This window comes from Micropterus salmoides, unplaced genomic scaffold, assembly GCF_014851395.1.
Source record: "Micropterus salmoides isolate LMB-PRFRI ecotype aquatic unplaced genomic scaffold, ASM1485139v1 Ms_hic_scaffold_13, whole genome shotgun sequence".
In the NCBI taxonomy this organism is placed as follows: Eukaryota; Metazoa; Chordata; class Actinopteri; order Centrarchiformes; family Centrarchidae; genus Micropterus; species Micropterus salmoides.
The window spans coordinates 31,346,726-31,371,949 of record NW_024040374.1 but is presented as its reverse complement, the minus strand read 5'-3'; the positions used below and the strand labels follow the sequence as shown (position 1 = coordinate 31,371,949).

The 25,224-nt window shown below is 40.6% G+C and overlaps 1 protein-coding gene across 8 annotated transcripts in view; it reads left to right on the top strand.

Moving 5' to 3' along the window:
- mcf2l2 (MCF.2 cell line derived transforming sequence-like 2) overlaps positions 1–25,224 on the top strand; it is a 129,097-nt gene that overhangs the window by 92,434 nt on the left and 11,439 nt on the right. For 4 of the 8 annotated variants that reach the window (XM_038716843.1, XM_038716846.1, XM_038716845.1 and 1 more), the window contains exons 22-27: positions 3,120–3,200; positions 3,781–3,921; positions 5,864–5,956; positions 6,646–6,724; positions 15,373–15,409; positions 15,547–15,644. In XM_038716843.1, the coding sequence (XP_038572771.1) occupies positions 3,120–3,200; positions 3,781–3,921; positions 5,864–5,956; positions 6,646–6,724; positions 15,373–15,409; positions 15,547–15,644 (529 nt within the window). Of the gene's footprint in view, positions 1–3,119; positions 3,201–3,780; positions 3,922–5,863; positions 5,957–6,645; positions 6,725–15,372; positions 15,410–15,546; positions 15,645–18,815; positions 18,912–23,610; positions 23,700–25,224 lie in introns of all 8 variants that reach the window. The other 4 variants (XR_005444154.1, XR_005444156.1, XM_038716844.1 and 1 more) reach the window with 2 other exon arrangements.

Below are 25,224 nucleotides of genomic sequence, written 5' to 3'. Positions count from 1 at the left end.
CATGCACCGCTGCAGCATTTGCTGCACTGCTAACAGCAGAATTCAAACATGCATGAGTGGATTGGTGTTTGAAATCTGTGGCTGAGATATGTTAAAAAAAAGTGGACAGTTATCTTCAACATGGTTTGCATTGTTTTAATATTAATCAGAAAAGAGTCATGTGACTCATCTGAGATACATGACACAACAAACATCTATCATAATTTTCCTCAATAAAGTAAAAAGAAGACTTTTGGGAGAATTTTAACCCAGATAAATTGCACGCTGCAGCAATGTTTCTAAACAACTTAAATTGATGAGTTAAGTAATCAGTTTGGCATTTAGTCATCTCAGTCCCATGAATTGCATAATTTCTTAAAAGGTTTCACAACTAAAGAACACACCACCCTGAAGTATGCGGTGAAATCTATTTTCACAACAAAAGCAGATGGATGATATGAGGGTCATCCATCATCTTTATGTTCCTGAACGTTTCCAAGTGAGAGTCAGTGTTGTTTGTAATGCTATGCCAGACTATATGACTGCAACAGCAGAGACCTAGGGCTGTTGACAGTATTCATATATTTTACACTGGAATTGTGACGTGGCTGCAGTATCGTCACTAGTACTGATATTGCAGTAACGCTATGTAAGTACATCTGGGAATCAGAGAGATTCTATTAGTCTTGTCTTGACACTTTCCAACAGGCCACTACAGCTTTTAGGCATTACATTTACATTTATTCATTTAGCTGACGCTTTTATCCAAAGCGACTTACAATTGCTATATATGCCTCTGGAGCAACATTGGTGTCTCACAGTTAGCGGCTTGGTGTTAATCAAAGTTATACAATGTTGCCATGCGATTGCCCATTTGTTTTTCACATGTGACACATACAGGCCAACGCCACGGAGCAGTATGAAGTTACCCAAAAAGCACAGTGAAAAAACAATTACCCACATCCAGCCTACTCCTTTGGAAACTTTATTGGCTTCAAATGAGGTTTAATGTTAACAGAATTTCTCTTGACTGTGCCTCAGTACTACAGACTTAACATTGCTCCAGACAGTGTGTGCTACATTAACCACAGAATATGCTAACACCAGCTTCATCAGGCTAATGTGCAAAATAAACAGTAACGCAACATGAAAAATGGCAATACTTACAGACTGCAAGTCAGAATCATTTCAAGCCGTCCTTTGAGCTTCACATACTTCTGCTCATAGAGTCCGCACAGGTCGGTAGGTAGAACTTAGCAAATGAGTTAGCGATCAGACAGAGCGCGTTTTTTGCAGTGAGAGGCCCCTTTTTCAAATCTTTTCTATTGGCAGTGAGAGTTTGGCACACTGCTAGTGCACCCAAACTTCAACACAGAGCAGAAAAGTTTTATTTCCATTTGTCCTATCAGATAACTATAGTGGGGGAAAACTAGTGGTGGCTGTTGCTGTTTGAACAGAAAACAGCCGGCCTGGAGACAAATTAGTGTGGTAGCCTTGAGATTTTGGGTAAGTTGTTTTCATTAATTTAAACTGCACTAAAAGTTAACTGGTAGCATGCAGTTCATGGTTTGTTTTAAGCTAATGTTAGCTCACTTTCAACAACATTATCATTGTAAAGTTTACTTAGTAACAAAGTAACAAGTCTAATTCAAACTTGTTAGATTTTTTTCTGTTAGAAAAGAGTTGGCGAGGCCTAAACCCAAAATATAGCGCTGATGTTAAAACAAACATTTTACTCATTATCATGAGAGCTACATAAAAGTATGTTACTAAAGTTACTTAAAATTAAACCGCCAAGATCTACTGATCATTTTCTTGATGATGCTGCTTATTCATCTTCCAAAAACCTGTTCTCCTACTATTCTCTTCTCTGCTGCTCTGATGCTGTCTCTCCTCTTCTGTTAAAACAAAACACATGAGACAGTGAGACTCACTACACTCACTGACACTGTAGAGAAACTCTGTGGTGGTTCACGTTAATTTAAATGATTGTAGTGCAGCTATGACAATGTCCACATGTTATGCTTGTTGAACAGGTGTATTGATGAAGTATTGGTTTGTACTCGCAGAGGTTTTATTGCACTCTCACCACTAGGGGTTGCACGTGACTCAGCCGCTTCGGAATATAACATAAGGTGCTTTTTCTGACTTGATAGTCTAACGTGAGCTGCAGGAGACTGCAGGGGTATAAAAACTGTGGCTTCAAGTCAAACACATTCTACCTGCCTGAGCTACTGTAAGCTTTGTACAACGACTGATCTTGCGGCATTTGCAACGAAAAATACCGGACTTGGCGCCTAAAGCCGCCTTTCTCCCGCAAGGTTTTAATGTCATGTGGAATGGTGATGTTTTGCAGCTCCGGTAGAAGTTGGACACAGTTTCTAACCAGCATGCTCTATGTTAAGTCCAGCATGCATCACATTCAGCGCTGCGCAGCGCTGCATGAAGTCAAACGCACCTATTATTAGAGCCCATAATTTGGATTTCCACAACACCTACCTGCAAAACAGCACAAAGCAGTAACTTAATAAGGGCATACAGGAGCAGATCAAAACGAGGCCTCATACTGACTTTCAGTCTGCTGAATTACTGACCACTGACAAACTATAGCTGTCTGTCAGCTTCACTAACATAGCACACTGATGTAGTAAGCATGAGGGTTGTCAGGAACAGGGTTATATTAGAGTTACATTGAAAAGGGAAAACGATGGGGTCATTGTTCAAAGTAGCCCAAAGGTGGGGACCACTGGGAATTTTGTGCCATTTTTGTCAGTGTTTTTCATTCTCTTCAAAAGTCCATATCAGGTCAATACAATATTTTGAATAGCATCATATATAGCTATTTCATAGCTAAAAGCTGTGGTACAGGTTGTAGTGCAATGTAATAAGTTGGTCTATTTAAAACAGTGGGTTCATTTCAGCTTGTATCATTTGTAGACAATGGTAGAAACATTATACTCTACATACAAAATTATCTACACATATGTCTTACAGATTTTCCTTTATTTCCCCCTAACCCCTGCTTGATCTTAGCAACACAATTGAAGCGGGATTGTGCACATAAAATGGTTGGCAATGCAAAAGGTTATGTAGTGAGTGGTGCTGTAAACGTCTGACCGTCTGTGTGTCGATGTTCACAGGGAAACCTGAGTGAACTTGGGAAGCTGCTGATGCAGGGATCGTTTAATGTATGGACCGACCACAAGAAAGGCCACAGCAAGGTACGACCCTACACTCCAGTAGCATTATTGTCCCTACATCATCTGAGATAGAAATAGAAATATTACAATGCCATGCATGTCAAACAGCACCAGTCGAAAGGAACTGCTTTAAAGAGCCGCACCAGTGTTTTTGCAAGTTTTAGCTCTTTGACTACAAACCATATGTACCTTACGTTTTTGCTGAGCATTTTCAGTTGAAATTAAAATTTCATGCTCTAAAACTACTAATTTGCAACAATTTACTGAACATAATGTTTGATTGGTAACATTTTGACATGTTAAGGAAAGTTCGATAGATAAGAAGATAACACAGTGTTGTTCACTTGGCAAAAAGCAAAGTGTCTCCACATATCTGAGTCTCAGATTTAGTGCAGTTATGTTTTGATTCTAGGATGTGAATGTCGATATACTTTGAAATTAGTCTCTCTGCCTGCTAAACAGTATTGTGTTATCTTTGACAGTTGTTTGCAGTAATAATACCACATTACCACACTTAATTTGACAACGATACACTGAGACTTGTCAACATTAAAAATGCTAATTGAACTGTGGAATGCCTGATAAAATGACCTGATTTCAGGTGAAGGACCTGGCCAGGTTTAAGCCCATGCAGAGGCACCTGTTCCTATACGACAAGATGCTGCTGTTTTGTAAGAAACGAGAGGAGACTACGGATGGACACGAGAAGACCCCATCCTACAGCTTCAAACACTCGCTCAAGGTCAGTTACAGATCTTGTGTCTGAGCAAGGTGTTGGGTATTTTGTTTGTGGGTGTGTGGCAAAGTGATTAAAGTAGTCTGAAAGTCCAATTAAGTAGCCGAATTTGTCTTTCAGCTAAGTCCTAAAGTCATAACTGCTCATTTTAATGGTGTCTGCTGGCGAAGTGTTTTAAGTTGAACTTAAGTTGAAATAACTGTTAATTCGAGTGTTCCTGTCGAGTTATTGACCTCTGTTAGCACTGCTGAGCTGCTTTTCTATGAGTGGAACCCTGTTTTGTGTATCTCGTGCAGGCGCACAAGGGCTCACATGCCTCTTGCACACAGGTGACTGGAGATGCTAACCATTCTCTTTTTGATTAATTAATCTATTAATCTATGATTCATTTATTAACTAATCTAAATATTTTATAAAAAGTTACTAACTTGTTAATATTTCAATATTTTACTCAATCATCATCCTGGAAAGAAGCACATTAGAAGAATGATAATAGTGGGATATTTTAAAATGTGTCTAATTTGCTTGTAATAATAATAATAATAGACCCTATTTGTCAGATGCCTGATCAGAAAAATACTGCAAAATTTAAAAGGATTGCTGCATGTCAGCCCTTTCCCTAAACTGGAATTACTTGAATTCAAACTGGTTTTAAAAAATGGTTATGAGGTGGATTTATTTCATCACTGGATGCAGTGATATGCAGTAAAAATCACTGGCAAATGGATATTTTGGATTATTGTTTAAGCCACACTCATACATGGCTGTTATGTAAACAGAAAATATAAAACGGCAGAACGTTAGATGGTGCCTGGTGTGACATGACGTTACCATAACAATAATAAATTTTTTTAATTGAACTCAGTCTTCTGCAATCCTCCAAGAGTTTACACCTAGCTGTAAACTCAGCCAATGGACCCAGCTTTAATCTACCATTGGTCAGTGTGACGTATGATGTCACTTGATTAACAAAACCCCAGCGCAACTCCTGCTCTCTCTCTTTTCTCTGGACTCGACCACTGAAGCTGCAGACATGCTGTGTCCCAGCTTGTTCCGCTCGGAGTGTCTGCATTATGCTAGCGTACAGTAGATTAATCCGTATTGTCTGTACATCCAAACCTGATATATCTTATTCCTCCGTACTATAGACATCCATTGCTGTCCAAAAGTATTAAAAACACAGTCGGAGAGCCGCAGTGTTGCACTGGGTAAAGTGTTTCTTAATGTACCATTATTTTGACTCACTCCCACATATGCCGCTGAAAATAGCTCCTCAGATTCCCACCCAAACAGGTTGCAAAGGAAGTCAAGTATGAAAGAAATTCAATCACTTATCCTTTCTGTTCAGCAGACAGCTCAGTATATCATGCTTGGATTTTTGTCTGAGTCGTAATGAACAGTGGCAAGATTGCATTCATGTGTGCTGAAAAGCACACCCCCATTCATCAGTAGAGCATGAACAGTAATGAAATGATGCAGTATTTAAACTGGTGTATGATTTGACCAGCTCCTTTCCCATTCGTACCTGCTTTTAGAATTGGCTTTGACTCTGTTTTGTCACCTCAAGTGACGAAAAAGATCAAGTTTCTGTCTGAAGGTGTGTTCAGGTCATTTGTAGTTGACATTGGCAGCTCAATAAAATGCAGAAGATTTTGTTTAAGAGTGGAGGGTGTTAGGACTCCAGTGACTAGGAATCAAGAACAAGATATGAAAAAACTGACAGATAGACATATATAGTTTGATTTTTTAACTGTATTTATTAGCAAACTCAGGCAGGACAAAATAGTGCATTTGTTTTGCGTGTGTGGGATTGATTCATCTGTGGAGTGTCAAGAAATTCTCTAACAGATTAATCTGTAAAGATAGCCTCAGTGTTTGGGTTATTTTGGGTTGTGTTAATGAACTTTTAGGCATCTCACAGTGTCTCTGCCCTACTGTCTCTGTCCAGATGAGTGCTGTGGGGATCACAGAGAACGTCAAAGGTGACAACAAGAAGTTTGAGGTGTGGTACAACGGCAGAGAGGAGGTTTACATCATCCAGGTATGTTGATGCTGGCGTAATGATCACACTGTTTTACTTTTGAACAGTGACAGAATGTAATGAATTCAATTTACTCAGGAACTGTACTAAAGTAAACTTTTTAGATACATCTGACATTTAAGGTATGTCTATTTATATTCCATTACATTTCAAAGGGAATATTGTACTTTTTACTGCACAGCAATTGTATTTGTAGTTATAGATAGATGGTTAATAGTTACTTTACAGATTAATCTTTTAAATAAAAAAACACAAGGTTATAAAATTAAAATCCATTGTTAATCCAGTGGTTCCCTTAACATTTGGCTTTTGACCTTACAGAAAACAATATCACAATATCTGGTTGCGGCCTCATGCTACATATCTGAGTTGTTAGCAGTTCCACCAAAGAAACAAACTATTCTGTTAGATGGTTTCATTTAAATAGCTTTAAGGCCAAGAGTAGTACAAAAAACAGCTATTATTAGACAATTGACTGCTGCTTTTGAAGATGTTGTCAATCCACTTTAAACATATGGAAAAGCTGGATTCAGTGATCTTTTCCACAATCCTCCTCTTGGGGGCGGTGTTGCACCACACAACTCCCCCACTGCACAGTTTGTCACTCCGAAAAAAAGCATAAGTGTTGTTGTGTTGGTTTTTGTTATGTGTTGCTTGATATGTGTGTATGTGTGTGTGTTCTTTCCCAGGCTCCTTCCATGGATGTGAAAAATATGTGGGTGTCAGAGATTCGTAAAGTTCTTACAGGCCAGCTACAGGCTTGCAGAGGTACACACACAGACACACACACAGACAAACCCCTATGTACTTGAGAATATCTGCTTCCTTGTGAATATTTACCCCTTATATAAGAACTTACTTTGGTTCCAGACACATAGCTATATGAATCCATTTATCTGAACATGTAACGTCTTACATGGTATGTACACAGAAACATTGTATTTCTAATCACACATTCAACTAGTTGCTGTTGCTGCTAATGCATATTCACAATTCTCCAGCTATGTCTGCATACTGTACATCTAAAGCAAGCATTCGGTTCACTTTTTCCCCATGCTGGGGCTCTATCAATATTTCCTCCTGCAGCAACTCAGTTTCTTTCTGTTATCATGAAATTGTTCTTGTCAACACCAGTATCTATCAGCACATCTTGGAGTCATCCTTTGCTGCAGTCTGGAGATAGGCTTGCCACTCTCTTGTACCAACTGCTAAGTCAGGGAAATGTCCTCTTCCTAATACTGTCTGTGAACTACAGACGGAGAAGATGTAACATACAAACACAAACTCCATCTAATTAGGATTCTTTTAGTTGTCAGTAAGACACAAATGCATCACAATATTTAGGATTTGTATCAACAATATTGAGTGTCTATTTTAACAGTTAAAAAGAATTTTAGTCATGCTGATTCAATTACTGATCACAAATGTCATTCAACCTCCAGTGTATCAGTTTAAGAAAGTACATTTGGGGCTCTAAGCATTCACTCCGGCACAACTCCAGTAGCCCAAATAACACACACAAGAAGTGATGGATTTACATTTCCGTTTTGGTTGTAACTTTTATGAGCAGTGACCTTAGGGAAGTACACTTCAGAACAAAAACATGGTTTTTATATTATAAAACATAACTGCTTACTGACTACTAATTTGCTCTCCCAATCATGTTTTGAGAAATGTAATCGCTGCCTGGATTATTAATAAATCTACTGCTAACGACTTTAAGAGGTTGTATTATGCTCATTTTCAGGCTCATCATTTCATTTAGGGGTTATACCAGAACAGGTTTATGTGGTTTCATTTTCCAAAAACACCATATTTTTGGATTTTGCATGTTCTCCCCGTGTCTGTGTGGGTTCTCTCCGGGTGCAGGCTAGGTTCACTGGTGACCATAAATTGTCCTTAGGTGTGAGCGTGAGTGGTTGTCTGCCTATGTGTGTCCCTGCGATGGACTGGCGACCTGTCCAGGGTGGACCCCTCCTTTCGCCCAATGTCAGCTGGGATTGGCTCTAGCCACCCGCAACCCTGCAGGATAACCAGTTGACAATGGATGGATGGATGGATGGATGGACCATATTTTTGTCATACTGTACATTTCTGCAGCTCCTCTTTTCACCCTGTGTATTGAAGGCTTCGTCGGACTAGACGATTGGCGAGCGTTATATGCATTTTGCTGGACTACAAACGAGCTGTTCAGAGCAGAGTTTTCTGTGGGAGATGGGAACTCCCTTTGGGCTGGACTTTTAGTTTTTTCACTTTGCAAACCTAAGGAGAGGGGAAAAAGCTAAAAAGCAGAATACCACCTTTTTAAAGCCACTAAAAGTAGTTTGAATTGTAGAAAAATCTGAAATAAAAAGTCATTGTTCCAATTTACCTGAAATTAAAACTAGAGATCTACTGTCCATCAGTCTATAAAGATTTCAAGAGCTTAGGTTTAAAGGCATGTCAGACATAGCAGCACAAAAAGAACATTATGAAAATAACTTCCAGATAGAAAAATACCAAAGTTGTTGGCGCACCATACCGCCAGGTGCAGGACCTCCTCCCTGTATGCAGACTCTTTGCTATCGCTGATCAGGCCAGTCACCATTGTGTCATCTGCAAACTTAGTAATGGTATAAGAAACATGTACTAGTATGCAGTCATGGGTCAAGGGAGTACACACAAGGTAGATTAATTCAGCATTTTACAACACAGGGTTGTATAATGAGATTAAGTTGTAACATACACAAAGTCCTACAAATAAAGCTGTTTTACATAGTGGAGTGCTGAGGCTGAATTAAGAAGTCTCACAGCCTTGGGGGGAAAAGCTGCTCTGCAGTCTGGTGGTGCGGCAGCTGAAACTTCTATATCTCTTCCCAGAAGGCAACAGGATGAACAGGCTGTGGCCGGGGTGGGTACTGTCCTTTAATATCCTTTGGGCTCTGCGTCACCTCTCCATTATAACTGATGCTCGGTAGATGGGTACCAATGATCTTTTGTCCTTCTTCTCCTGGGCCTTGCACATCCAGATTGTGAGGTTTCCAGTCAGAATTCCTTCTGTTGCTCCTCCGTAAAAGTTAAAAATAACTTTGCCTTCTTAGGCTTCCTTTAGAAATACAGCAGTTTGTGAGCTTTCTTACCCAGAGTGGAGATGAGAGATGACCATGACAGTAACTGTTCACCTGCTCCACCTCAGCTCTGAGCACTGATGTAGACAGGAGTGTGTGTCTGCACCTCCTTTTCTTCTAAAGTCAATGATCAGCTCCTTGGTTTTGCTGACTTTCAGCAGTAGGTTGTTCTCTGTGCACTCTCATTGTTGTTTGAAATCCGGACGATGATGGTGGTGGTGTCGTTCGCAACCTTCACAGCATTACTCACCATTTTCTCATTTTAATATATTTTTGATGTTGTATTTCTGATTTATTATTATTTTATAGATTAATCAATGAATGGGAAAATAATAACAATTATTTACATTGTTGATTAACGTATTAATACTTGCAGCACACAAACATATATATGCCAACATATATTCACATCACATACACAGCCAAACTCCTTTCTCTTTATCTCTGTCCCCTGGTTTCAGCCCCCTCTCTCTCCCTGTGTCTTTCTACCTCTCTCGGCCCTCATTCTACCAATAAACATCAGTCGCCCACAGTTCCCCTGTATGGTCCTGACTGACAGGAAAACCACCCTCTGTGAGCCGCACACTGCCTGTCTGAAAACCCTTCTGTGTGTGTGTGTGTGTGTGTGTGTGTGTGTGTGAGAGAGAGTGAGCAGACTGACTAATAACACAGCAGCCCTGTCACGAAGCCCGGAGAGCAGAGACTGTAGTAGACTCTGATGGTCCAGTGCAGCAAGCATGTTTGTGTGAGTGATTTACATCTCTGACTCCATGTGAGGAGGGCAGAGGGAAGACAGAGAGAGAGAGGGAGTGAAGTTGGTAAAGAAGAGAAGAGGGTGATGGAATGATGGGTAGAGAGAGACAAAGAGAAAGAAAGAGAGAAGAGATTTCGGAGGGCTGAGATGAAGGCAGCACAGAGGGAATGAAGGCAGGCTTCAAGGTATAAACATTAAAGGAGGGGGAGAGATTGTGTGCTGGAGGGAGAGAGAGAGAGAGAAAGTGAGATTGTATGAATGTGTTGAGGAAGTGAGAAAGGAGGAAGAGATGAATTCTAAGAAGGAAATGTACAGATAGAATCCTCATTCAAAAGAATAGACACACTTCCACTTTATTACAAGTTGGATCTAATAATAATAATTTAATTTAAAGTGTTGATGATGTTCAAGCATTTATGGGGTTAGGGTCACTCCAAAGTCGTGTGATAGGGCAAGAAACAGTCAGATAATCAATAGCAAACAGTTTAGCCAGATTGAAAGAGCAAAGTGCTGGCACACTAAAACTTTTCACACACACCAATGGCAAGTACATTAGATCAAAGCTGAACCAATGAGTCAGTATGCAATGGATGTTATATCGATAATAATTGGTCACTACTCGTGTTTCCTACCCTGAGGACTTCTATTTAGTAATGTTGCGCCATCTGAGTGTGGTTATTATTACCAATAACAACGAAATCAAGCTGAGCAAACAGCACATGGAGGGCTCCGGTGTTGAACACTAGAGTGGAGGAGGTGTGAACACCAGTCCAAACTGTCTATGCTTGGGTACTATACTCTGGAACTGGGTGTTGAATGTCCTCACAAACAAACGGTTGAGATTGTGCTCAATGCTGAGCTGAAATCGACAAACAGCATTCTGATGTAGGTGTTATTTTCAAGATGTGTGAGGGCTGAATGGAGGGGGGTGAAGATGGCTCTTTTATGGACAGCACGGCATATATTATCAAAGGAAGCAAGTATTACCTTTGACAGAAATAACACTCCTCGGTGTCAGAAAAGGAAGTGCAGGGATTGGATTGAATGCAGTGCACTTTGAGACAATCACTGCACCCAACATCACACAGCCAGATCAACCTAGCTTGGATCCAAAGCCTACTTCTGACTAATGTCATGTTGCAGGAAAATAAAAATAGATGAAATAAGACTCCGGCCAACTCAGCAATGGGAAATCACTGACAGTTGTGCCCACGTTTTTACAGAGACCTGGCTTCAAGCACCACATCCGGGTTTTGGATTCGGTGTGTGTGTATTCGGCGGGTGGACCATGTTCCACACAGTCAAGTACTGTGAGTGGTGCAAGTGCATTTCGGGCATGTCCATCTCCCTTTTGTAGTTGGCAAATAGAGGTGCATAATTTGGTCACAATGAAAGGCGTTGGAATGGGGTTGGAATAAGCCTCTTAATTAATCACAAGTGTGTTTTGGGCGTAACATGAATTAAATAATAAATTAAATTCCTTTTAAAAGATGGATGCACCTGCAGGTGCCACATTCCTACTTAAATGGCAGATGAATGGTGCATTATAAAAAACATAAACTGATAAAAGTAAGTGCAGACTCAGCAGAGCGAGAGAGAGATAACATAGGGCCCTCTGTGTTTACAGAAATGGTGCTTGGTACTCAAACTTGGTCAGAGCATTCTAGGCCTATAGCAGCTTAACTAAGAGATGGTTCAGGGCTGGGTCAGGGGAACTATAAGCTTTATCAAAGAAGCAAGTCTTAAGCCTACTCTTAAATGTGGAGATGGTGTCTGGTTCCTGAACCCAAACTGGAACCTGGTTCAGCAGGAGAGGAGCTGAAGCTGAAGGCTCTAGCTTCCATTCTACTTTTGGAGACGCAGTACTTTGTTTATTCACTGTACATTTGTTGCTTACAGGAACTTCTTACAGTTGTTAATATTAAGGTTTCCCAACCTTAATATTTCTGTCTCACATTAATTCAGTGGGACAGTTTTTAGAGGCCTGAGGAGGTAAAATTATTCAGTAATTCTAATGGAAAAAGGACACATTAGAGTAAAGACTAAAAAAAGATCTATATCTGCTTCCATATTCTCACGTGAGCCCTGGAATTTTGGTGCGTACCAACACCCAGGTTGAATAGGTAGATTTCCAAATTTAAGCAGCTATATGCAGAAAGTAGCAGTGAGAGTGGAGTGGAAAACTGAAAGAAGAAGTTAATGCATGTGAATTAACTGCATGATGTGTGAGTGTCATATTAACAAGACACAATGCCAGCCAGCATTCCAGCATCAAACAAATGCACTGTGTCTGCCTTTGAGCATTTCCTCTATCTCCTCAATGCTGCTCCTTGCTAAGGTTCTACTCTCAGACTATTGGCTGCAGACCTCAATGTGACCAGGATTTATGAATAAAACATTGTTCGATCCATGATGAAAAAATATCCCTTTGCAAAGTACAATTCTTGGAGCATGTGAAATGGCTCCATGCTGAGTCTGCATTTCTGCGACAGGTTCATTGGTTGCTTGGAACAGGAGGTGACAAGCCTGATCATTCACAGCTTGGTATTTTACTTCTGTGAGCTATGCATTTGGCCAAGGCTGCGCCTCACTGTCTGCAGTTATTTTACTAGATTCATCTAGAGATTTCTTGTCACACAGCAGAATCCAGTGGCATGCCAGATTTGTTAATGTTGCATTTATGCAGCCTTATTTAGATATCGTTTGACATCCAAATCTGTATTCCCAGTGACTTTCTATCTTTATAGCGCCACAAAGTGATTCTGTCAAGTCAGTGAAAGTAGCTTATGGAGTTGATGCAGAGGTCTGGGAGATTTTAAGCATGGAAACAACTCGTTAGAAAGGAATGAGAGGGATGTGTGGGATATTGGAATATTAGCGTTGTAATGACTTGAGACAGACTTGAACCCAAAAACATGATACACAAACAATCAGATACAAGAAAGTTCAGTTCAGGCAGGCAAGAGGCAAAACCAGGGAGTCAGTCCAACAAGCGAACAAATCCAATAAGGAGCCGACAGGGGAATCAGAAGTCCAGGTGTCTGTATAAACACTGCTTCACACGGAAACGTTATGTACGCTGGTTTTCACGCAGACGAGTGATGTATAAAAATTGATGTGACGTGAGAATGTGCGGACCATCCAGAAACTATTGTCTGGCTCTGTCAGTAAACTGAAACTCACCACTCCAGTTTTTGTGCTGTCTATGAAGTAGTCTATGAAAAACAGAATTATGTCCGCTGATACAACATAAAAATGTTATCATGTATATGTATGTATAAGATGTTTAATATCAAAATAAAATTGAATTGACCCTTTGCTAAGTCACGCCCAGAATACTTAGCTGGCCAATCACAGGTCAGTATAGGACTCGCTCTAACTGAGGTCCGACACTTTCATGGATGCGCTCCATTGACTCTAATGCAAAAAGAGTCGTTTTGGCTGTATTTTTCTAAGATCTGGTCAAACGCTGTTTCTGGGGCACTGTAATAGTTACAGTTGCTACCTAGAGAGGTTGAAAGGAGAAGTACGATTTATTCTCTTTCCAAAACCTAAAATAAATCCAGAAAAATGTTGGATGTGGATTGTTCCTAATGTTAATGTTAGTTAGCTAACACTAGCTAACTTCCTACTGAATGTAATGTAATAAAGCCCTACTGTTCTGCTTTTTAATGATTGTAATAATGAATAGAGGCCTACCCAGCTTTACAGGAACAGTGTTGATCATTCATATTGTTGTCTTTTGTCTCAATCGTCGGGGGATGCGGTGATTCACTTGTACTGTGTGATCAGTAGTCTTTAGCTTCTCTCTTTCATTTTTTTTCACTTCCATTTGAGTCAGTTTGAGTCAGTCCGACAGCCTGAAGACAACCTTCACATGCACAATGCAACTGCAAAACTGTCTGCTTCTTTCTGAGATCGCTTTTTCCAACAAATTGGACAATATTTCTCTGGGGAGTGCAGTAATAGACAGTGGCAGCGCCAACAGTTTGTTGGACTTATCAACAGTAACTAAGTGGGGCGGGGCTTAGGGAAGGGTCAATTGGTATAATGATGCCTCTGACATTTAATTTCATGTCATATCACACATTGTCAGTTTACCATTCAAACATTCAAACCATCAGTGATATTTGTGCTGTAAACATACTGCGTGACAATCGTGCGTAATGCTGTATGACTGCATTATGGCACTGCAGAGGACAACGTGAATGGAAGGATTAGAGAGTGTCCATGAGGGACCATGAAGATTTTCTGGCCCATGATGATGACTGGCTAATACGTTGATTTAGATTCCTGTGAGCCATGCTCTTGGATCTGTGTGCTGAACTGGGTCCAGCTAGGGCTGGGAGATGAGGTGGAAAGTCTTTTTTGTTATATTTTTGTGAAAAAGAAGAAAATGTATGTGTTTTTTTAAATAAGACATTAGGATTACATTTGAGCACATCCATCGCCTTGTCAAATTGTCAAAGAGTTTTTATTTTAATCAAGCAATGTTTCATGAATAATTTTACATAATTGTATTAAAGATTATCCTCCCAAAAACCATGGCATCAGTCATTTCAGTAAGTGCCCCAAAACAACATCTGTTTACAATGAGGTGACAAAGCCCTCTAGCAGCTGTAGTAATTATGATGGGAGCAAATTAGGTTGGGTGACGTCGTGCTAGAGGGACAAAGTCTACTCTGGAGGAGGTCAGGGGTTGATGGAAGGAAATGCATTCATTATGTTTGCCATTATAGATAAAAATAAATCCATTAAAATGCCAGGAAGGGACATAATATTCCAAGAAAAAAAAAGATTTTCTGTGTTTTTTTTTCCAGTCATCAATAATACCAGACAAGAGTCTGTTTAGACATCTGAGAAGAGGCGGAGCTTTCAGACAGTTTCAGTCAGCTGAGCCCTACCTCATGAGGGTCATCCACTAATCGGAAGGTTGCTGGCTCCTCTCTGCAGTCCAAGTGTTCTTGGGCAAGATGCTGAACCCCAAATTGCTCCTGTAGGCAGCTACTGCACTATGTGTGAATTTCACATGTAGTATAAAGTGCTTTGAATAAGTGTAGTCCATTTACCAGATGAGGGACTGCAACAAAGCCATTAACAAATGTGTGCAGTTCTTCCCCAATTCTTTCTGCAGAACACAATGAGGTATCTCAAAATACTGGTTGGTGAAAGTAGCTTAGATGTGATGGCTGTTATTACCATATGCATACGTGCTTTTAATTGAGTACAGAGCCTTTAATAACTGATGCACATCTGAAAAATAGTATTTTCCAAGTTGTTTTCTAAATATGTGACTATATATATATATATATAGTTCACATCTAATCTCAACATTGGTTCTTTTAACAGTGTATGTTTCCCTAACCTTAACAAAGTAGTTTTAGTTGTTTACCAGACTTTACCAGACACTAATCATGTTGGTGGCCGTTTAGAAAATGCACATATAAATAATTTCCGTCATAGTCATGTGGCACATTGTGGAGCCTTATGGCACTGAAGAAACAATGTTGTCAATGAATGAACAGTAAAATGTTATGTCTCTCTTGTGTTCACAGAAGCCAGCCAGCTCAACATCTATGGGGCCCCCATGAGGTGAGCCATCAGCTGATTCAATATAAACATATTTTCATGGGGAACATAAGGATAGTGGGAAATTAAGTTGTAGGGATTCTGCTTTAGCATTTAACAATTTGCTCATTCCATTTTTACCTGTTCCTCTACTCCAACAGGACTGTGCGTAAGATGATGCTGAGACAGTCTGATTCATCAAGTCCAGAGTCAGGCTTCAGGAGGACCAACCCTAGCCCTAACATGAGGCAGAAGAGAGGTGAGAGGTCACGTGTTACCTTAGACTCCAACCCAAACAAACTCTTTAGTAACAAACATCTTCCATTGCCTCCTGGATTAAGTGAAATAAACTGTAAACTGATGGGACATTAAGTGTGAAGCCTTCAGGTTCCCCAAGTCAGCATCAGGACGGGAGCTCAAACGGAGGGTTCAGACAGAGACAGAGAGAATAGAGGTGCTGAGAAAAATAACATGTTTTTAAACACTAAAGTAAGTAAAGATTTTCTATTAGACACCCAAAGTAAAATTCTGAACATGAAAATTAACATAATATGGGACCTTTAAGTTAGTATCTTCACTTTTCACAGTTAGCTTAGTGCACATTGTTAATAGTATTTGCAAGTGTTTTTGAAATTCATAAAACAGATGCACTTCGCACTACATCGTGCATGGAGAGAATTTACAGTATATAATTGATTAAACCCTTCATCATAGTGATAACTGGAAAGAAACTGTTATTGTTTCTGGTTGCTTTGGCGTACAGTGACCTGTAGCGGCCACCAGAGAGGAGAAGTTGGAACAGGGTGTGTTCAGGGTGTGCAGGGGCTGCAGTGATGTTTCCTGAATCTGGAGATGTCCAGAATGGAGGGGCAGCAGTGATGACAGATGTCTACAATGATTTCTTTCTGTGATCTTGACTGTCTCTTGTAGTCTGTCCCTGTCCTGTTTGATGGTCAATCAAACCAGACAGTGAGGGATGTACAGAGAATTGATTGGATGATTGCAATGGTTCAGTTATTTAGTTGGCATGCACATGTCCTCACAAAAGCAGATATATAAGATGTCCCGGTGTGTGTGAGATTATCTGCTATAGGCCTGTAGCTGCAGCCTCAGAAATACTAAATAATCAGTGCAGGGTTTGTAATTCCAGCTTTGTCTTTTTGGTCCATCTCCTCACAGTCTTGACCACAGGAGCAGCTAGGGGTAAAGTGTCTTGCTTAGGGACACAATGGTGAATGTCTTACAGTGGGAATCCAGGTCTTCCACACCAAAGGCAAGCATCTTATCTATGCGCCCTCACCACCCCCCAGACAGTGAATGAGTCCCAAAGCTGCACGGGGGACAGAGCCCTTGATATGGTTTAGTGATGGTCCAGTGTGTTTTTATGCCTGGTGGGACACTTAATGTGCCGTCTGTATTTCGGCAGTTTTTGAGTGATTTTTGCTCTGTTAAAGTCCCCAACAATGTGCAGAAAGTCTGGATGTGTTCCGTGGAAGTCATCTGGTCAGCCAGGGACCAATCATACAGGAATGAGGTGGGATGTAAACACCGACCAGAATAAAGTAGGAAAACTTCCTTGGTGAATAAAGAGGTTTGCAGTAAATAAAAATAGTCTAGTATAATAGTATAGTCGCTAAGTGGGGACTGCATGTTTTCCTTATGTTACGCCCGGCCTATAGGGAAACCTGAGCGCAACATGATGTCTTGTCTTTTTTTCTTTTTCTTTTTTTCTTTTTCTTTTTCTTTTTTTGCATCTGGATGTTCTGTCTGATCATAAGGTGAATTTATTTACAGTTGGCACAGAAACCAAAGACATCAGAGAGATGTCAAGATTGCTTTCTCATTGTCTTCTAGTAAATGTGTACTCTATGACAGTTCATGCAGGCTGCGCATCAAGTTTCCACTAAACCCACCATCTATCTATCTATCTTCCTATTAACAAAACGTACATATGATACATGTACATTTGTTACCAAGCGATTTGTTACAGAGAATTTACACAAACTGTCCTTTCAGCTGCACAGCTATCCTGAGGTGCTGAAACCGGAAAGCTCACAATGGAACTGAGGCTTGATCAGTCAGTTTCAATATAAGCTAGTGATTTAATTTTATAGATCATTTATAAGAAGACATCATTGTAGAAGCAGCATATAATATACTATGATGTAGGATACATATACTGAAACTTAAAGACAAATATTGTTTTTGATCAAATCATTATTTTATAATTGCAATGTAGTCTGACAAAAACAACATTAATACGGGTTAGTGACAACAGCTCTGTGATCAGCTATATCCACATTTACAATGAGTGATCACAGAGGAAGTTAGAGATGACAGAAAGCAGTCTTCCTAACTTTGCTGCCAAACTGTCAATTTTGTCGTGACATCTACAGACACAGCCAGTTCCTCTGCCAAGTTACAGGCAGTTCAACATCAGCTTGTTCCTGCTCACAAATTTAACCAATCTAGTGTGAATGTGACTCTACCTGTGAACATAGAGTCAGCGTGGATTGATGTATTTGTTATGTTGATATTTGGGTCTCATATTTTGTTCAAAAGAACCTCTTAGTAGCTGTAAGTAATCTTGTACACACTTAGTTTCTCTGCTTTCTTCAGGAATTTTTGCTTCATTCATCCCCTGCTCTAATTTAGGCTGTGTTCAAAACGGAAGGCAGTTGCCTCGCTGCTTCGCTACCATAATAGACAGCTGCCTCAGAAGGCATAACTTTCAAGTGAAGGCATCTCTGTTAAAATTGGTTTCGAACAGCTTTCTAGGGCAGCACTTGCTGCAACGCTTGGTCAGCACACAGTCTTCTGGCTGTCAGTAGAGACGCTAGCCTTAGCATCAGCTAACTACCCAAATAGCTAACAGACGCCTCCAAAAATCATACTGAACAAACTTGGTTGGTTACAGTCACGGCCTAATATGATAGTTAGTGTTTAGTTCTCGCTAGCTTTACAAAAATCGAAGCGAGAAAACTACTAAAAGCTTGTTTTCCGCCCTCCTGAGCAGTTTTCATAAGCTTCTCCTGCCGCAGCCGCATGGTTTATGGGTGATAGGCCATCAAGTCACCATCGATGCTGCCTTCAAAACCGGCCGTTCGAAGGCATCTTAGGAGACAGGAAGAGATCTTTCGAGCTATTTAGAACAGCACTCGATGCCTCGCTGTCCTGTTAGACACCTTCTGAGACAGCAATTTAGCCTGTTTCAAACACAGCATTAGAATTGGCTTTGCACACTGCATTCACATGCGCGCAAACACACACACATACACACAATCCTCTCCCAATCCCCAATGCTGCTATGAAGGTAAAGGTAAGGGACGGTTGACACCAATATAGAGCATTTCCAAACAACACTCAAAGCCCACTCTTTCTTTCTTTTCCTGCTGTACTAATTCCTGCTCCCTCTTGCTTTCCCACTCAGTTGATGCTTCAGTCAACCAATCAGGTCACTCAACTGCTAACGCTAGGAAACGCTTCACCTTGCAGGGACTTTCTAACAGGAGGTCTCTTCCAGCAGGTAACAGCATGATGCGATTCATTGAGTGCTTGCCTATGCCGCCTTCTTCCTGATCATCATCATCATCATCATCATTAGTGGCATCTTTGTCAATACTCTTGAGCTCATTGTTTGTTCCTTGTTTCCTTCATCTGTTGACGACTGCTGTCGTCATCTTCATCATAATGATATTCATCATCATCCTGAACAGCAGCAGCGTATATGTTGCCTCTGTCATTTGTAGGTCATTCCCCACTCTCCAGTCACACAACTACTGCTGTCCTCTCCCTTTTCTTCCTCAAATAGTAGATACATTTCAGTTGATCAGTTTAACTCGTTGTCAGTCTCCCTCTACTCCCCGTCCTCGGCTTTTATATGTTCATGTCAGTATGCATCTCCCCGCACTACAACAAGGAAACTGTGATTTACGAAAGAGTGTGACAGGTAACTGTTAAAGAGACAGGGAGGCTGCAGACAGACAGATGCACAGAAAGAGAGTCAGCTTCAGAATCTGGCCAGTGGTGACAGTGCCAGCGGCTTGGCTAAATTCTGCGGCACAGCGCTGCACAAAATGCCACCTTCTTATATTCAACTCTCTTGACATTTGAAAGCGTATTAACATTTGTGGAGGAGGATGCAGTTTGATTCCAGGTTCTGCTTTCCATGTTACAGCCACACATGCTCCTAATGAGACAAGTGAGGTGGGTGGCTCAGGTAATGGAGTCAGTTTACTAGACAAGCAAAGATGTCCAAAGCCCACAATAATCCTCATGAGGGAAGTAAGTGAAAATGAAATGTAGAAAGTTCTTTTATGAAACTTCCAACTACATATGATATTTCAAGTGGAATGGCAGGCCTTTACTGGAATGAGGCTTTTATTAGTGAAAGGCTTTATTACTAATTTCCTGTATTGTGACTATAGTTGGCCATATTTTAGTAAGAAGCCCCCCTGTTTTCTGATCTGCTGCTGTTTTAATGTGCTGTTTGCTGTTAATTCAATTCGTATGTGCCTATTGTCTTAATAAATGTACTCTAGTGTACATTTCCAGTTTAATTGACAGTAGCTTAGCACCAAATGAAAGAACAGCAAAACAAAAAAATGCATGAGAACAGTATGTGTATTATAAAAGTAAAATCGTGAGTATGACATGACTGTTTTACTGATTAAATCAGTGTAAATGTACAGGATGTAGACTATATAGCCTATACTTTTTATCATTTTAATGGGAAGAACTTGACTGGCCTATACAAAACCCTGACCTCAAGCCCATCCATCACCTTTTGAATAACCTGAAATGCAGACTGGGAGCCAGGCCTTATCACCCAGCGTCATTATTGGACCTCACTAATGGTCTTGTGACTCAATGGGAGCAAATCCCTGAAACCAGAAGAGGTGAGGCCTGTTATAGCAGCAGATTTGTTAAGATTAGAAGATATGGGACCCAAATGTCTTCAGACCAGGCAGTTGAAAGTATAAAAAGATGTTTATTGTAAAGAGAGCTGAGATGTCACTGGACAGGCTGTGGCTGAAGTTGACTAAATAGTTGATGTAGCTTGCTGGTGTTAAACTGGCGAGGCAGCGTAGATGCACTGCAGTATACTTAGGCAGGTGTGTGTAATCAGCAGGTAACTGGTAGCCAGCAGAGAGAGTGGATCAGCATCACGAAATTAGAGTCACAATCGTTACAAGATTCATGCCTGTGGTTTTGGAATGGTGGTCTAAATTTATGTCATCCTAGCAAGTAATGACATCAGCCTTCACTTTGTGTAGTACTCAGGGACGGATTTACTAACGTCCCGAATAAAGACTACTAAATTGCATGTCCATTCTAAAATATTGCACATGCAATTTTAGTACCTGTTATGGGTGATTTAAAAAGAATTATTGCGTAGATGACAACAGGAGCAAACACAATGGAGGTGGGAGTATTTAAATAAGGGTTTTGCGTGTTTTAATGCTCTCTGCCATGGAGAGTCGGGAGGGTAAGCAGCCACTGCGTGAAAACCTTAGTTTGTTTAATTCAGTGCGTCCCGAGTATGTGGAAATCATATGTACCTGCCCATCCTGTCTGAGATTGTACTAAGTACTTGGGACAGCACACCTGAAAAACTGCTTTGGGAAACCCCAGCAGAAACAGCTACAGTATGCTGGAATGTTCCAGACGCCAGGAAATGCCAGCAGATGCTCGGTCGCTCCAAGATCTCATGACTCTGTCCCTGTACCCCCAAAGCCCCATTCCCTCTCCGATACCTACAATGGGTTGTGAAAGAAGTCAGGTCGAAACAAAATTTGCTTTATTGGCATAAATGTTAATACAACAGTATTATCAAAGCTAAAAGAGAATACAAAAGACATTCTGTTCATATAGTTCATCGAATAAATAAATTAAAATAATTGTATTTCAATACACTGGATATAGAATAATATTATCTAATGTTAATTTCTCTACATTTTCTTTGATTGTGTCTCCTTCTGGTAACAATAACAGAAGCCATCTCTGCGCAACGTATCAAATATATTAAATACAGAGGCTGTTGTACTCACATGAAATTGTGTTTAGGCTTGGTAGATCACATTACATGTAGTAAATAAATGTATTTTCATGTTACGCCCCAAATTGCATATTCATTAAGGCAAAAGTACCAAATAAACAGGTGCTATCTTGCACTTTTGAAAGACTTCATTCTCCGTGCACACCGTTAGTAGATCAGCTTATGTGTTGATTTGTTGGTGATATCAAGTTTGCACACGTTTTTACTCAGGCAAATCTTTAGTAAATCAGGCCCATAGTATGAACTGATTGTATTTATATTTGGTCTTCATGCAGTAAGTACAATTGATACATACACACTTAACATTTATACAGTATATGCACACTCCTGTCTGCTGTATGAGATGATAATGAATGCTGAGTCGATGGTAGATGTTGATGTGCTCTCTGCAGCTTCCTTTGCTTCACTGCTGCGTTGGCCGCTCAGTAAGCCCAACATGTTAGATCACTGAAGAAAGGACTGAAAGGGCCATTCTGTCTGCTCCGTCCTGTGACTTGCAGGTTCACACCATGGCTGGCTCTTTTCTACAGTGACAGCGTTCCAACTCAACCATGGGACGGAGCTTGAGTTCAGCCGGCAGGTTTACGAGATGTTTAACCCCAGTCATTTACACTGAAGCCACTAAGTTGCATCAGGTATAATTGGGCATCCAGTTGGGCACAGCAGTGTGATACCCCAATAACTGGAGCACACCCTTTGGGCCCCCCTTTCTAAAAATGCGAACCACCACGCGCTCTGCCACACCACAGGCACTGTCTTCAACCTCCACGTGACACTGTAAAGGTCAGTCAAGACAGACCAACAATGTCCAGGGCCTTTAGTATCTCATGGTGAATCTCATCCACACCTGAGCTTCTTGACTGCGTCAGTAACCTATTATATGGGTGAGGTTCCCCCAAGTCTTAAAATGTTGCATCCTCCACAGCAGACTTGTTGATCAGGTTTGGGGGTTCCTCAAGTACTGTTTCACAGCTCTACAATATTCAGCAGAGTCAGGAAGTGGACACAGGGAGCAGGAGCAGGAACAACCGTCGACTGGACACGTAGAGCAGGAGTCGGCCGGACGGCTGACAGAGAACCAGGCGGGACTGGCGGTACCTCTTTGGTACTGAATATCATAGTCTCTGTTGTGCTAGCCGGCTGAATCTCAATGAAGCTAGGGGACAGAATCTCTGGGGCTCTGATCAGCTGAGTCTGCAAGATGCTAACAAGCTGAATAAGCAGTGCATAGTGTAGTGTTGGATTGATGTTTGGAACTAAAGGCTTGCTGGCCGTTCCTCTGTGTTACACAACAAACTCCCCTCTCCATCTCTGACTCACGTTTCCGCCCCGTCCTCCTGAAAGAACTCGCCTCTGGTAATTAGCATAATAGGTTCCCTTTAAGCGTAAGTGTGTAGTTGAAGCACGTGGGCAGGCAGACATGTTGCTCCTGTACTGAAGCCATGACATATGAGAAATTTGTCGTTTACCTCTTCTAACATATGTTAATAGCCCAAATGGATTATGGATTTCTTATAGTATCTAGCCATGCAGAGGTTTTGAAGTATCTGTCCACCCCAATACAATGGAGGTGCGAACGCTGAAAAATTACAGGAATGTGTCTTAATAGAAACAATGTCTGATGACAAATGTTCCCAGTGTGTTTTGTGGATTATCCAGAGGAAGTGAAACATTATTCACCTCCATTGTGTTGTATTGTTTTTTTTTGTTTTTATTTAAGGATTTTGTTGCATTCCTGTTTCCTCTTTCCATTTGCTTGAACCATTGTTATTTTTCATGGATTTCACTTGTAAGGTCTCTTTTAAAACAATTTGCAATGTTTGATAAGTCCTCGGGAGATAAACTGCTATTATTAATTTTATTATAAATCATTAATATTATTATTACATAGAAGAAGTAGTAGTAGTATCTTTATAATTGTATTAAGAGGTTTAAAATCTTGTGTTTTGATGTGAAGATTAGCGCCAAAAGGGTGTGAAGCATATTAAGCCAATAACATCTTCCCTTGTGTTATTCTGTGTTACGCTGTCACCTTTCATTTGCATTCTATGTAACGCCCCATCTCTCTGTCATCCTCCCCTGCTTCTTCATTGCCTCTCCCTTAACTCCATTTTGCGCTTTCTTTCTCCACGTCTCTTCCTCCTTCCTGACCCCTCTCCGGCTATAGAGCCTGCTGCTAAGGAGGCAGAGGTTGCCCGCCGCTTCTCTCTCACCTCATCTCCTCCTCCTCCTCCTTCGCTACGAGACGCACAAAAGGTACCTGATTAGTCCAAAGTATTCCTGCCTCCACGTTTTGCCTTATTGCTACATCTTGCTTTTACACTCTGTACTCTATGTCTTTCTCTGTTCTGTTCACATTCAGTACTCTTACACAGTCAGGTGCACAGCCAACTACTGAATGTGCACAGATGCTGTTCACAGAGTGGTGCAGCTCAACAGGTAGAAGGCTAATTATTACCCTGCATTTCTTGATAGGCTCATTCTGTGGTGCAGTGTTGAATACAATGGTGAGTAAATGAAGACCTTTGGTCAGATTATTATAAAGTAAAGAAAGGCCAATACAAACAAAACATTTCTTTGCTAGGTGACAGTGGTGTTTTCAGCTTAGCAGAGATTAAAGCGCTTTACAGTGCATGTCACATTCACCCCATTTATACACGGATGACAGAGGCTGCAATGCAAGGTGTCAACTGCTCCATCAAAGAAACGAATCATTCTCACACACACACTCCCACACCAGGCATCAAACTGCACATCTTCAGATTAGTGGGCGACCCACTCCACCTCTAAGCCATAGCTGTCCCAGTAGGAGGAATGCTTAGAATTGTTATATGATATATTCAGGGTTAATTTTGAGGTAGAAAAATGTGTTCCAATTAAAAGATGAGAAAACAGTGTTCAGGTGGGTTTGAAGGAAGCAAGGGAATAAGAATTTTGATGAGATGACATTTGGAATGTAGCATAGTGGCAGTAGAAGTGCAATTTACTGCAGGAATACAGATGAGAGGCAGGAGGGGAATTAAAAACACCAGAGAAGAACTATTGAAGTTGTCCCTTGAACTATTCCCACTCAGTTTGTTCTTTATTTTTATGGTATTTTTCTTTTTCAATAACATAGGACTGATGAGAGCGCTATGATGGCTGTGAAGTGCTCAGCTCGGAATGAGGCTGTAGCTTTTTGGCATCTTATTTTGAAATGTCATCCCCCTTGTGCACTAATATCAGGAAACACACAGCTGCACTATACTATAAGTATGCCACAATGTACCCTTATTTTATACATGTATGTATCATGCAGATTTAGTAAGTGGCCCTGGTGGGGTTGATTTTCCTAATCTCAGTGTTGTTAATCCCATTTACAAATTGAGGATAATTAACTTGTTTATTATTCCAGAAAAAGACATTTTAACATCTCACTGTAGGGAAAAAGCTGGCGTAAATAATAAAATGAATGATGACTGAATTCTGTTTAGTCACTTTAATTTCAGGTTCCTTGTATTGTTCATGCTGTTCATGTGTATCATGGCTAACTTGGAAAACCGAGCCATTGTTAATGTTGTTAGTAACGCCTGTGCTTTTCCTACTATGAAGAGTCAAAATGTCTGCTGTGAAAAAGACCCCTTTTCAGACAAGTACTGCACTCTGCAAATGTACTAGCATTTTACAGGATGGTTTCACATTTGAATAAGGCCCTTGAGTAACATATCTGTAAAAGTTATAGCAGGTATAGGACCTAGTAATACTGTATATACAAAACACTTTATGCACTAACAAAGATTCA